Source organism: Xiphias gladius, chromosome 16, assembly GCF_016859285.1.
Source record: "Xiphias gladius isolate SHS-SW01 ecotype Sanya breed wild chromosome 16, ASM1685928v1, whole genome shotgun sequence".
Lineage (NCBI taxonomy): Eukaryota > Metazoa > Chordata > Actinopteri > Istiophoriformes > Xiphiidae > Xiphias > Xiphias gladius.
In genome coordinates, this window is record NC_053415.1 from 3,254,605 (window position 1) to 3,269,752 (window position 15,148).

General features: G+C 38.7%; 1 protein-coding gene across 1 annotated transcript; it reads left to right on the forward strand.

Annotated features, from left to right (window-relative positions):
• Positions 1 to 457: 457 nt before the first annotated feature.
• On the forward strand, positions 458 to 13,920 carry LOC120801803 (high affinity cGMP-specific 3',5'-cyclic phosphodiesterase 9A). The gene is made up of 14 exons (XM_040149054.1): positions 458 to 545; positions 2,911 to 3,072; positions 3,160 to 3,211; positions 3,475 to 3,577; positions 4,746 to 4,888; positions 4,968 to 5,027; positions 6,093 to 6,270; positions 7,325 to 7,447; positions 8,587 to 8,679; positions 8,775 to 8,842; positions 8,948 to 9,050; positions 12,984 to 13,088; positions 13,401 to 13,547; positions 13,698 to 13,920. Exons 1-14 carry the CDS (start codon positions 458 to 460, stop codon positions 13,890 to 13,892), a joined length of 1,620 nt encoding a protein of 539 aa, XP_040004988.1. The 3' UTR covers positions 13,893 to 13,920.
• The last annotated feature ends 1,228 nt before the right edge of the window (positions 13,921 to 15,148 follow it).

A 15,148-nucleotide genomic window follows, 5' to 3' on the forward strand; every position in this document is an offset into this window, starting at 1 on the left:
AATGCGGCGTCAACCTATAATATCATCATGATTTCTGATATTTTATATTTTATAATCTTATAATCATGTTCATAAATACCATAATAGATCAAAATGACTTATCACAGATACATCATAAGAATGAATTAATAACATAACTATGAGATAGTTAATAAATATTAGATAATAGTTCATATGAGGAAAAATCACTTTCATGCAAGTGGTGGAAATTGGCTTCCACATGTAAAATAAATAATAAAGGGAAAATAATTGGCGTTACTTTGAATCAATTATTCTTACTGTTATTTTGAAAACTGTTACAGTACAAGGGATGGAAAGGAAAGGAGGGGCAGAAGAGGAGGTGGAGAGAATAATGACAAGGGGGTGGAGTGTTTACCAGAAAGATAATGAGGTGAGACAGAGATTAGATACAGATCAGTACTGCACACTGCAACATCAGTGGTTCTAAATTCATGACATGGCAACAAAAATCATCTACTTCACAGTGAATGGGAGACCAGAGCAGGCTGAGTTCCCAGTGGATTGCCCTGCCCCGGATGTCAAAGGTAGGAGCAGAAAATGATGTTATGTCTGACTGTGCCCATATCCACACATATCCAGATATGCAGTTACAGTGTTTAGGAATCAATATCTGCTTCTATGATAAAATACATTTTTATTATAAGGGACATTTGCAAAACTTTCCCCCGTCACCCATGATTTTCCACTCATTGAAAGAAGGTAAATATAATGTATATATAATGTGAATATCTGATCTGTTATTATAAACAGATCATCATTTCTCGTAGAGAGAATTGATCAATATTCTAATACCTTTTTTGCAAAAAAGAAAACACAGACAATAAATGCATGGATCAAATTCATAGATCAGTCATTACACAAGCAGATGAAAAAATTGTGTAAGTGCTATGGAGGTTGTCTGAGCTGCAGACAGCAATACAGCTGCCGCTGACAGCTCCTTACTTGTCACACTGGGTTCAAGCTTTGTCTAGTACTGGCTTCACATGTTCTATATGTATGCTCTGTTTCAAGTGGTGAGGAAGGCAAAAGAAAGAAAAAGGCACAAATCCTCACATTGGAGAGGCTGGAACTGTGATCTGTCTGGGTTTTTTTGGTATGAAAAAACTAATTTAAATAACTGATAGAATGGTTATTACTCTCTAGAAACAAACGTTTTGGCTCAACAAAGTAAATAAATGCACAGTTTGTGTTAAGTGCATCCAGCTTACGTGATGTGGCATTAAGTAAGGTGAATGAGTTTTCCTTTTCCAATCAAGAGTATTATTGATTAGCGTGTTTAAAAGTGTAAGTTCCCCTGCTGCTTTAAAAATGGTTGCGTCATTATCTTCTAAGTCACTTTAAAAGTTTTGAAAATGTGAAACTAACCAAGTTAAGTTACCTAAACCTGAAAAAACAAGTTGAGTAAACTTCAGATAATAAGTTGAATTAACAATTGGTCAGTCATTTTGACAACTATTACTGATAGATTTACTTACCATGTATATCTTCTCAGTTTGAAGAGTCAGAATTTCATTTAACACAAAAAACTTAGGGCTTTGTTGGTATCACTTTGTACCAGAGTCTATACAAAGACAACATGCAGTCTTCTGTGTGTGTCCTAGTGACTGGGTTGAGTTGTAAGTGTACCGGGCTAGGGACTGAATTCGATACTAGCCTCCATCATGGTTGTTTACTGTATTCACTTTTATGAGAAAGAACAACCAGAACTTAATTTGACATATATTATAGACACACTGTAAGTGTCCATCAGAAATAATATTCAAAATACAAAACAGAGTGGACTTTGGAGAGTTTTCACTCTGAAAAAATGCATGCTGAGAAGTCTGCTAATATGCTGATGGTGTTTCCTTAATGGGTGAACTCTCAGCAGGTCGTTCATTCAACTTGTCATTTTAAGTCAAAAGATTACAAGTCAGTAGAACTCATGTTTTCTAAGTTCTTAAATACTCTGAAAATTAAAGCTAAATATTTCAAGTTGAATTGACTTGAAATTAATAAAACTTCACACTTCCTTGCATATTAATTAGCAATGTGAAGTTGATTCCAATAAATTCCTGCATGATGTTTTACAGTGTATCAACACAATCTTTTTAAGTTGACAACGTGTAAAAAGTCATGTTGGTGCATTAGTTTTTCCATTGTGACAATCTTTTCTTACCATTATTCGGTAAGTTGACTTTTGGAAATGAAGTTAAGGAAACAAAATTAAAAACTGACCTCACTGCAAACTACATGCTTACAAACATCATGATATACAAGCAGTATGCACAAATACAGCTGTCCCAGATCTTTACAAAAACCTGACTCTTTTTCTTTACTGTTGTACTTGTTTATTTAATATTTTACACTTTGGATCTACATACTTTAACAAGTCTGATGGTGTTTAATCTTCATAAAATACTGTACTTTAGACTTTAGTATATTTGCACTTGCAAAAGTTCAGAGCATACATTATGCCCATCAGCAAAACACAACACCTTGGGACAACGATTCCCTCCAGTACTTGGGACAGGTTCCCTCCAACTCATATAATTGAAGTTAATTATCATACCCCAAGAAATATGTTCATAAAGTGCCACATAGCAGCTCACCCCCTGCGTGAAACAAACCATAAGAAGATCCATGCTGAAACGATCTGTTTCACCAGAAATGTTCATGTTATTTGTCTTAACTGCTTAAAAAATGAGTCAGTTGAATTCAAATTGATAAGAAATTATTAAACCTTTAGAATACACAATTTAAAAAAAAAACCTTAACTGAAGGACCCCTTACTAGCTTTTTTGCTTTCAACCAAATCAAATGGTCTTCCTCAGAGAGTGCGGTTGTCTCCATAAACATTGTGAAATATTTTCTCAGGCAAAAAGAATGAATGCTCATCCATTCGTTCAGATCTTTTCCGCTCTGCAGCCGAGGCCGGACCCCATGACATCCTGAAGCTGTACAACCCCAAGGGCAACATCATCAACATCTCCCCAGGTTTAGAGCCCAACAGCCCAAACTCCTGGTACAAGCTGGAGGTGGTGGCTGCCGACTGCAACAGTGAGCCGTTAGGTATCTTTAACTTAGCACTATGGGAATCACACTGCGTGGATTTATTTAAAAACTGTTGACAGTCTCCCTCTTTTTTTGTAATTTCAGGTGCGGAGCTTGCTGGTGCACTAGGATTTGACCTCTCATCCATGGAGAAAAGGTAGGTAGGGTGAGAAATAAGAGAAACAGGATATACTTAATGAGGTCCTTGAGAAAAAATGTGTTTTAATATTAAATGTGAAAAAAATCAGTAAAATAGGTTTTTGTGAAGAGTCAGCGATCTGGCATTTGGTTGTATCACTTTAAACAAGGAGGTCAGAGAGATATCTCAAGACCAAGTTTTGGGGACTTTTTACAACACAGTCCAGAGGTATAGATGCATATCTGATGCCTAAAGACGTCACTGATGGTGTGTGACTTCAGACTGCAGGGCCTGGAAAAGAAAATCCTGATTGAGGCTGGCGAGACTCCTGCAGTCGTGTATGAGATGAAGAAACAGGTGGATTCATTCCAGGAAAAACTAGAGGTATAGCCAAAGTGTTCTGTGGCTTTAAAGCTGCTCCTGGAACTTATTTATATGATACAATAGCATAATAACGCCAACAGTCAGAAAAGGGTGTTTGTTTCATAAAAAGTGGGATGGTGTTACCACAAAACATCTTTGTCAAATTGTGTATTAGGATGCATAATTTACTTGCAATTTAAGGCTGTACTTAGCAATATTTATATTAATAATTGTTCAAATGATTATACAGTATGGAAAGCAAGAAATGTTCACTCACAGAGAGGAACCCACTGAGAATTATCACCAAACTCTGGAGTTCCCTTCTGCACTGAAATGCCTTATCAGTTCTTTTAGCTGATTTTTTCTGTCTACGGCCTGAAACTCAGTTTTCATTAACTTTGTTTCCAACCACAGCAGGAAGCTGTATTCAGTGAAGAAGCACTGAAAAAACCACTGTATGCTGCCTGGCCAGCACCAGGCGAAAGACAAAGTTAGCGACTGGCTGGTGAACATAGTGGAGCATTTAGCAACTAAAGATTTTATCTAAGGAGTTGGTGGAGACCAAAACAGAGTTAAAGGTTGAGTAATATTGGACTCAAATTCATTAAGTGGAAGCAAATTCATGTCTGTAAATGAATGTTAATGTTACTCCAAGTCTACTGGATCTCTTAGGCAACTGTTTGCAACAAGTTAGCCATAACAACTTTATTTGGTGATAATATGTCACACACTGTGTCTACAGCTTGTTCCACTGCCCCCAAGTGGCCAAGGTTGATGTATCCCAGTGACTTTGGTGATCCCCTGAAATTTTTCCTTAGGGCTACTTGATGCTGACTCTTTTACTGAAATGTGATCAGCATGTTAGTCATTGTATTGTCATTGCGAGAATGTTACCATGCTAATGTCGGCCGTAAGCTCAACACGCTACTGTACACCATGACAGATCCACTAGCACTGCTGTAGGGTCTAGTCTTATTAAACTTTAATTTCCAGGGAATGTCTCAGAAAAACACAACGTACCCTTTTGTAGTAAGGCAAATCTGCTCATTAGTACAGTAAAAATAGCATCAGTAATGATAATGATAATGTTAATGATATTTTGTAATGCCTGACCTAAATTTTGAGGGTTAACTCTGGGGATTCTAACCTCCAGCCTCAGCTGACTGGATTCATTCCCATTCAATTTCAGAGTGTGGAGCATCTGAGCTGGCTTGGATTGTTTAAAGACCTGTCAGAGGGAACACACAAGCCCTCACCATTCTACCACAAGAGAACCCTGCGGAAAACCAGAGAGGAGTGTGAGCATGTACGGGAAAAGTTTCTTCAAATGAGGTACAGTCACATACAACAAAACCTATATCATGTGTTTGAATATCTAGTTATCCTTAATGATTATGTCATCACCCTGCAGCTCTCTGGAGGTATCAGAAGAAGTTAGGCAGTACTTAAAGACCCCCACCTTTGACAACTGGTAAGTTCAATTTGAACAGCGGGAATCTAAAGGTGGACATGTTTTAATGCCAACAGCAGAATCAGTGGTCATTGTGATGTGCTGGGTGTCTGTGCACATGTGTGCTCACAAACTAAGAACCAGTGCACCTGTTTCCTTGGTGTACAGACAATGAGGCAGACGGTAGGCTAATGACAGTCGTGCCCAACAACAGATGCATTTCTGAAGGGGATAGGAGCCCTCACCCTTTTCTTCTGACTGACACACTAATCTCAATATGAATAGGCCTGCAGAGGGCCCCCAAATCAAAAGAGGGCCTTCATAAAAGGCTTAATCAGCACACCGTGTTTGAAGTGGGCTTCATGGGGAGAAAGTACATTCTGCATTCAGTGGGGCTTGTTGATCATTTTATTTGTCAAAAAGCTTTTAAAGCAAACCCACAATGATGGAGGTGGCGAGATACGAGGTTATGCACAGCCTACAAAACGGGAACTGAAGCTTGTGATGTCACATATTCATAGTAAATTACAGAAAATGATAAAATATTCTTTTCTTTGCTTTTTGCTATCTGGGCATAGGAGTATTATAAAGGATAAGGCTAGCATTAGACGGCTATTTGAATGAAAAGACCAACACCAACAATGTATTAGTCCGTTTCTCTGCACTTTGTGACTCCCCTACTCTGTGGCACTCAAACAGCGCATTTTTGCTTGTATGTCTTTCTTTAAAGGTAAGAGATTTAAAATGAGATTCATAGACAGCGCCTTTTTAAAAATTATAACACAAATCAATAACTCATGTTTTAATTGAATAAAAACCTGGCAGGGAAGATAGATGAAAGAGGATGTGATAGGCCACTTAGCAAGACACAAAGAGTCTTGATATGCTTCCTTACCTATTTTTCATCTTGGAATGTCATTTTATGCCTTTCTTCGTTTTGGATAAGTGCTTACTGAGCAACTTTGATCTTAGCTCCACACACTGAAAACCATTCATCTGTAGGGATTGAATGGTGAAAGTCACAAACTCTTGTCCCTACAGTTAAAAGTACCATCCCACGGGGTTCTGTATTTTGTGTCTGTGCAGGCAGTGGGAGGATGCAGAGATCATGGTGCTCCTGCAGGTCATGTACACAGATTTAGATTTCATAGTGACTTTCAACATTGAGCCCGAAGTACTGCAACAGTTCCTGTTTGAAGTCTACCGAAGATACAACAATATCCCCTTTCACAACTTCAAACACTGCTTCTGTGTTACCCAGATGGTAAGTGTGTGTGTGTGTGTGTGCTAGATAGAAGTTTTATTAGGGCAAATCATGAAGAGCCCAATTGTGTCTATAATTATGAAATAGTGCAATCAGCCTACAGAGAATAATTGCCTGAATCTGTATCTCCCCTTGGCTTTATGGAGCATTACAGTGAGTTTCAGCTAACTGTTTTGGTTTCACAGCCCACAACTTCATCGTTTTGGCTCACTCTCACCGCTCTCATGACGCTGATTTCGGCCACAGCAGGCAGCATTAGGTCAGCAAAAAGGCTCTAAAAACCCACAGTACACTACCTGACTAGCACCAAACAGCAAACAGACCACAGTTAGTGAATAGTTGGTGAACATATTGGATCATTTAGCAACTAAATATACTTTCCTCAGGAGCTGGTAGAGAGCAAATACGGAGAAAAAATATTGGACTGGCATGCATCAGGTGGCCAATAACGCGACTACAAATGAATGCTAATGATGCTCCATGTCTGCTGGAGTGAAAATAAGCAACTGTTTGCTCAAGGTTCATCATATCAACTTAGAAGGTGATGATATATTAATGTTGAGAGGCCAAAATATCATTTCATTCAGCATTTAGCATCTCTCAGCTCATTTGTTGGTTTTTAGGGGCGCAAACTTACTGATTCACTCACCGCTCTCCCCAGCCTCGTTTCCAGCTATTTCTAGCTGTTTTCAAGCTAAACCTGATGAGCCGACTGTACTCTCTCTGTCCAGAACCAAAGAGCGGACAGACAAAGCAACTAGCTGGTGAACATACTGGAGCATTTAGCTGCTAAAGCTCCCGACACTCCCTCAGGAGTTGGTGGAGATCTATACAGAGCTAAAAGGAGAGGGAATTGTCGGACTTACATTCATCAAGTTGTTTGCAAACATGTTAGCCATAACAACTTTTTAAGGTGGCAATATGTGAATGTTGTGTGAATGAATGCAACTTTAATCTTTTCATAAGAGTAGGTTGAAATCTTATTTTGCCAAATTACGTACATGACATCTCCAGCTCCCACGCTGTACCTTACTGTTTCTTTATCTCTGAACAGATGTATGGCTTAATATGGCTGACTGACCTGAGGAGTAAGATGGACAGCATCGACCTGCTGATCATGCTGACCTCTGCAGTCTGCCACGACCTTGACCACACAGGATACAACAATGCCTACCAGGTACTTGAAATTCCCTCTTTGTGCTACCACAGACTGTGTTTTCTTGCTGAGCTTCATCACAAAGCAGGAATTTGATGCCGACAAAAAATGACCCCGTTGATTTGTCTCTCAGACTGCTGAAGCCTCGTATTCGCTTTAGCTGAACTTCAGAAGGCATTTCTACACAAAACAGAGGACTGTGGATTTAGTTTCCTATCATTTACATTGAAAGTGCTTTAAGAAGGGATCTTTTAACAGCTGGTATGGACAAAATTGCACTAACCAAGTAGAATAGAACTCAGTAGAGCGCATATCTCTGCCGAGGCCAAATATTGACGAACGTCAAAAAATGCCCTATCTTGCAACAATAAGGAAAGTTATTTAAAAAATGCCTGCATCTCTGCACCAAAATTTAGAGGGTTCTTCCCTGGGCCATTCCTCATCCCTTCACCAAGTTTGTTGCAAATTGGTTCATCATTTTTGCGTAATCCTGCTGTGAATAAACAAACAAACAAACAGACACAGGTGAAAGCATCATTTTCTTGGCGGAGGTAATAATGCTTGTAAAGGAAAGGAGTACTGTACATGTTAAAGAGTTAAAGATAGAAGCTAAAGCCTACAGATCACAATGTAAAAGTGAACCACCACATCACCCGACAATCGAGACAGAAGACTACGGAATTAAGGAGCAACACTGTTGCTCTAAAGCAGGATAGGTTCACTGTTAAAATCATTAAAAAGCAAAAGCAGCATGTGTATACATTCAGTAGCTAGCATAGCATAGAAGTGCTAGTTAATGATTGATGTGCTGTGTGTGGGTTTTGCGTCCATCTGATCAGACTTACTTTGATCAGTATCACTGTTACACATGCCCCAGTCAAAATGTTTAGCCACAGCTGGCTCGAATTCCACAAAACCTGCCTGAACATGAAGAAAATCCGAAAAGATCGCATGAGAGTTAATGGACCATGCTCCTATGGTTGTCGGACCCTGGTCGAGCTGGCCGATGCTACACTATGATTGGCCAGTCTGCAGGACTTAGCGAAGGGTCAGTTGAGTTATTCATAGTTGTCCCTTGAAACTGCCTAATGGACTGCTTCAGCATCAACTCTATTTAATTATAATCAGAAACTCTACAATAATCTCTGCCCATCTTTCAGATAAATGCTCGGACGGAACTTGCACTTCGCTACAATGACATCTCTCCACTGGAGAACCATCACTGTGCTGTAGCTTTTGAGATACTGGAGAAGGTAAGGGTGTTCGAAACTTTCTGTCCAAGAAACCAGCCATGATACATACATTTTAGTTTAGGACTAAAAAGACAGAACGATTTTCTGTTTTGTAGACAGAGAGCAACATCTTCAGAAATCTGTCCATGGATCAATACAAACGGATAAGAGAGGGAATCATCAAGTGAGATCATCTTTCTAATTCTCTTAGCATGCACATTTTCTAATGTTATTTAGTCATGATAGCTCAACATTATACAGTAAGCTTTTGATTCTTTTGGAAGTGCAGATGCATTCTGGCCACTGACATGACAAGGCACAATGAGATTCTCAGTGGGTTCAAGTCCATCCTGCCTGCTTTTGACTTCACCAACAAGGACCACAAAGATGTGGTAAGAGGATTGCAGATGTGAACACAACAGAACATGACATTGTGACAATATGATCAGCGGGCACATGCATTAAGAATTTTATGTAACTCCATGTTTGGCAGGTATTATCTTTTGTTGTATTTAATTTTATATTGCGTTATTTCAGAGAAATATGAAGAAAGGACCTTATTGTAATAGCAAACAACTTTTTGCTTATTTTTTTCTCTCAGTAGTAGTAGCAGTAGTTGTATGGTTAAAACATTTTTTTATTTATGTCAAGAATATAGTTCATAGATATGAAATCAGATCAGTTAGATTAGAAATTAGATCAGTGCTACTTGTATCTTCGTAACAGAAAGAACAGAACAGCTATAAAGTTGTTTTTTTTCTAGATGACAGAGGACTTTAAAAGTGTGTGACACAGAAACACACACATTTTATTTCAAAATGCATCGTTATTACATCCAAAGGCAATACAAATGGATATACAAGCCATGAGGGGAAAAAAAAGGAAAATAATTCATCCTTAAGTTTAAAGAGAGAGCAACCTTTTCCATCATGTAAATCCCAATTTTCACATCTATCCAGTTATTTACGGTAGGTCCAACATGCATCATCCACCTTTTCGTCAGAGCCTTTTTCCCTGCTGTAGGCAATTCACCCATTAAGTATTTGTCAATACTTTTTGCATCTGCGGAGATATAACATAAATATATGGCTTTAAAATCTAATGGTATGTGTGTGTCAAAGACGGTCTGTATTTCCTTGTGCATTTCTTTTCAGTAATTCTGGATGTTTTGACAATCCCAAAGAACATGGTATTGGTTCACGGCTTGACAGCCACCATTCCTCCTACACTGTGGATTATCATTATAATAGTGTGCCTTCAAGAAAACCTGTCTGATCGTTGTGAATTAAACTAGGAAGGAATTTTTCCATCCTCTTTGCCATTATAGATGTGTATATACAATAATTAACATTAAGGATCAAAATCAGCTAATATGACCCAAATTTAATCTTACATTTCCCCTCTTTAGGTATCAGAGATAATAGCCTCTTTTCAATTGGGGGGGAAAGAGGCTATTAGAGAGAGGCTGTCGCTTCCTGGTAATTTGTTGGCTTTTATTAATTGCCTTATTTAATTCTCTTAGAGTTATTTCTCTTGGGACTTTATTTTGTTCTCTAGTCATAACTGGTAATTCTAGGGCATCCAAAAAAAAGAGTGGATCTGGTCTTCTTCATCCTCTGGTATTGTGCGTAGAATGATTTGAAGACTGCCTGACTCTTATCCTGTTTGCTTTCTATGGTAATTTCTTTGGGAGTCTCGCTTTTTATATATTGTAATATCTGCCTGTTGCTTTTTCAGTTTCCGTACCAATAATTTTGTAAATTTAGAGCCGTTCTCATAGTATCTTTGCTTAGTGAATAGGATTTTTTTCTCAATTTCTTGTGTATGTAACATGTTAATTTCGTTTCTAATTTTTTTTTTTTATTGTTATATCTTTGAATTTTGGCCCTGTGCATGACACTCATCTAGCAGCTTCAACTGATTTTGCATATCCAGTAATTTTCTTTGATGTTTTTTTATTTTATTTTTTAGTGAGGTTACAGCTCCCATTGACATTGAACTAAACTAGCCTGAGCTTTTTCATGTGTCATCTTTTCTGTAAGAAAACTCAAACTGCCAAAAAAATCTGCTACACACAATTTCTCTGGTAGAACATAGGAGTAATAACACGAACTGGTATAACTGTCAGCATTCAGCAAACCCATCATATGCCAAACTATAGCTTCCAAAGTAAAGGTTTCTCTAAATTGACCCTTTAAGTGGCCAGAACTCACCTCTGGCTCTAAACACATCTATGAGCAGGACCCTTCATAGCAGCATAGTCCTTAAAATGTCCATCACAAGAAAAATGTTTGTATTATTACTTATTTTTACAGCTCTTTTTTCAAGGAAAACAGAGTTTGAATATTTGCTTTTTTGTCCAAGAACTTGGTTAAAGAAAAAGAAATGAAACCAGACATCTTCATCAAATATTTTTGTCTTGCCACTGTAGTGTTCATTTCTCTTGTGTGCAGGTGTGTTTTACTAAGAGTGATCAAAATTATAGAATTTTAGATAGGATACGTTACTGTATGTGTGGGCTTTTTGTTTTCTAATCGGGGGATTGTCCTCTGTAGAGCTTATATCTGATGTCGGCTCTCCTGGACGTTCCTCTCGACTGGATCCTCTGGTGGGGGTACAACCTTAACCGGGAAACCTCTGTCCTTCATGGCTTCCGTAGCCTCGCTCATCATGTGGTAGAGTCACCTCCGTTCCTGGCAGAAGACACGTAGTCTGGCTGGGAGGGGGTCTGGAAGCAGATCCTCTCCTCCATCAACACTCTCGCTTATTGTATTTTTTGTTTTTTTTTGCTTGCTCAGGACCGTAGCCGTGTAATCATGATCAAAGTAGTCCCTCTGGTTGTTTAGGAGGATCTCCTCCTTTTCCCCAGCTTTAAGAAGGACTTCTTCCTTTGTTTTGTACCATTCTTTTGATCTGGGTTTGCCTGTAGCCGTGGGTTTCGGGGCTAGCGCTTTGTGGGCTCCCTCAATATGAAGTTCTGTAGTGAGGAGGATGTCCAGTTTGTCTCCGAGGGGTGTCTCCACAGAAGTTAGCATAGAACTTCTTCCTAGTTTCCTGGCAGGTTACATATTCTGACATTCTCTCTCTTTGATCTTCCTTCTTGACCGACGAGCTTATCCTCATGTTGAGTTTGGGCCCTAAGCATTTTTCTCACTGCTCGCTCCATTGTTTGCAATCTGGTTTCCACCTTGTGAATGCGGTCTTCTGCTTCCCCGATTCTCCGGTTTGTCTTTGATATCATCCAGTTGTTTTCTTTTCGGAAGTCTTGAATCTCCTGTAAAATCCTCTCCGTGTTCACCTTTGCTTTTCAGTCGCATCTTTCCTGTTAGCATTGGGTTTTGCACCTGCTGATTCTTCTTCACTCTTATTTAATTCTGTCGTATTTCTCTCACTTTTTCCTGTCATTTCCATCGTTATCCTGCTGTCTCGCTGCTTTTAATAATAAGTGGGGTTTATTCACCAATTAGCAGGATTTTTTTTTTCAAATTCTGTCAGAGGAGACTGTTCTAGGCTGTCCACCTCTCATGGTAGTGGAACAGGTATTTCTAACTCTGGGGGATTAGACCTCTGTTTAGGATGAGGTTGGGTGGAGCTATGATGGAATCTTATTAGGTCACTGAAACTTCATGAATGATAAAGGTAAAACTTCTCCCAAGCACACAGCTGCAACAAATAAAACCCATAAAATAGTCAGAGAACTGCCAAGTAGTCTTTACACCCACATGGTCGTGTGAAGGATTCTGATTAGGAAATGTACATGTACCAAACTGAAGGGATATTGAATTTTGTTATTTGACTTTATCTGTATTCTTTAGTCACTGTTGAATAAGGAATGCTTGAGTAAAGTGAAAAACTACCATACATTGGGGTCACTAGACTGTAGGAGACCTGTCTATTTATCTAAGGATACACTGAGCATGTTTTATTTAACTTTATTTAATAACTTTATATAAATATCACATAGAAACATCTGAGAAACAACTCACACAGTATCACATGTATGTCTGTAGACCATTAAACATTTTTGTTAAATCTTCATTTTACTTGCTCTATGGAGAAACTAAGAGACTCCTGCAAGAGGACCTGCGGGGGCGTCCTGGTTCATACATTACAAGCATGTCAGACAAGTAGGCTGATACAAGACCATGATGTGCTATAAAGACAATTAGAAGAATTTTAAAATCATGATGAAAATGGACAGGCAGCCAAGGTAAGGAATATAAAGCAGGTACAATGTTTTCTCTCCTTGTAGTAGCAGTCAGCGCTGGATACAAAAGTATACATCATGAATGAAAATTTTTTGTGACTCCTTCTTGTGTCTGCAGCTGATGATGATCCTGATCAAAGTGAGTGACATATCCAACGAGGCACGGCCAATGGAGGTGGCTGAGCCCTGGTTGGACTGTCTTCTACAGGAATTCTACAACCAGGTACCAATTCCAACTGCATGTGAAGACACTTGATACCGTGGCAACACCTGAACACTATAGCAAATTGTTTCCATTTTTCCTGCCATGATCTGATCTGTATTTATTGTATGCATGTGATATTTATTATGTATCTGCTAGCAAAAGTTTTCATTTTAAACTAACACAAAGCTAATTTTGTGAGGCACAGTTTTAATTAGACAGTATGTAATATGTGGTGTTGGGTGATTAAAAAACAAAATGGTGCAAAGTCTAAAGTTATAGAAGCTGGTCCTATAAACATTAATTCCAGGTGTTCCTTCTGTCCCTCCTCAGAGTGATGTGGAGAAGCTAGAGGGTCTTCCAGTCACCCCTTTCATGGATCGGGACAAAGTAACAAAACCTTCTTCTCAAACAGGCTTCATCAGATTTGTCCTTCTGCCTCTTTTCATCGAACTAGCCAACCTCTTCCCCTGCCTGGAGGTAATTTATGTTAAAAAAAAAAAAAAAATCACAAATATGCAGAAAACATACTAACCCCAAGCAAAAGGTGCTGTTGGGTTTTGGTTACTATGGGACATGTAGTAAACCAAGGTTGAGGGAAAGTTTATTAATTGTTTATTAATTCTGCAGCAACACATCATTGATCCAGTACGGAAGGCTCTTGACTACTACACAGAGATGGAGAAGGCCCTGGAGAGGGAGAAACAGAACCGAGCTCAGAGTGAGAATGCAGCAAAGAGCAAGGACACAGCTGTGAGCGCACAGAGCACAGCTGACAGCCACACAGAGGCTGGGCCTGAAGCCTTGAAACCAGACACACAGTGAACTATGGTGGACGAAACATTTAGGAACTAAACACAGCTCAGCATCGTATCTACAGATTGTATAACTTTAAATTGATTTAAGTGAATTTGACCCAACAAAATTTGGACTTTTACTTGTTTATTTACTGGGCTAAGCACAAGTACCGTATGCTGTTCTAAGCAGTTTGTGCTGTAGTTTTGGTGTATGCAGTATTGACTCTGTAATCTGATGAAATGGAATCTAACTTTTATGATCCTACTGGACATTTCAATACAGATTTTCAACAGTAATATATTGTATTTTAAGAGTATTTCCACAGCACAGTACAGAATATCATATTCGATTTTGCTAGAATTCTCTTTTACAATCCAAACAATCTTTTCACATGACAAAAGGAATTTCAAGGTAGACCAGACATAATTGTATTTTGTATGAAATCTCTAGTGTTGCTTGTTTTGGAAGAAATAAATAATAAATATACTGTGAGTTGGTTTGGTTGCATCAGTAGCAGATGTGCAGTTAAGAAAATGCTCACCAGGAGTTTCCCTTACAAAGCATTTGAGGTGAAGTATTACCTCTGGTAACAGCTACTGTACAGTATGTTACTATCATAGTTGTATTTGTTTGGTTTTTTTGGGCTGTGATAAAAATAATAGACATGTTAGGGGGAACTTGATCAATTATCTTTGGAGTGAGGCAAATTGAATGGCACTGTGTGTTTGTTTATGTGGTATGGTCCGGTTTTCAGGCCACTCTTCCAGCCATGATGATGCAAAGGTGTTGAAGACGAACAGTACTCCTGCAGTCATCTCAGCATCACCCTCGTGGGGGAAGACTATTGTCTAATTAAACTGACAGCACAGCTCTCACATCCCTGGCAGACTCAGGATCAGCCCCCCTACAGTGATGTTGACAGGCTTTGGTGCAGAGTGTTGTAAAACCATTAACCTGGACTGTATAGGAAAGCAGAAGGATGTTATAATAGGATGAGCTATTGATACTGTTGAAACTTTATTACAACTCAATGCAGTTCTTTAGATCAGTTTTCAGTTTGCTGTAATCTTGAAACCTTCAGATAAAAACCACAAAACTAGCAGTCCCTGCTGGAACCCTGTATCCGTAGAGTCTCAAGGTGCAGCAATCTCCTGGAATAATAAGCAATCTTACCTTAAAATCAAAACGCTATTTTAATAATCCTGTATGTGGCCGTATTTTCTTTAAATGAGCCTGCATCCTTATGTTGTCCATTATCAGGAGCAGGTCTAAAATATTTGGAT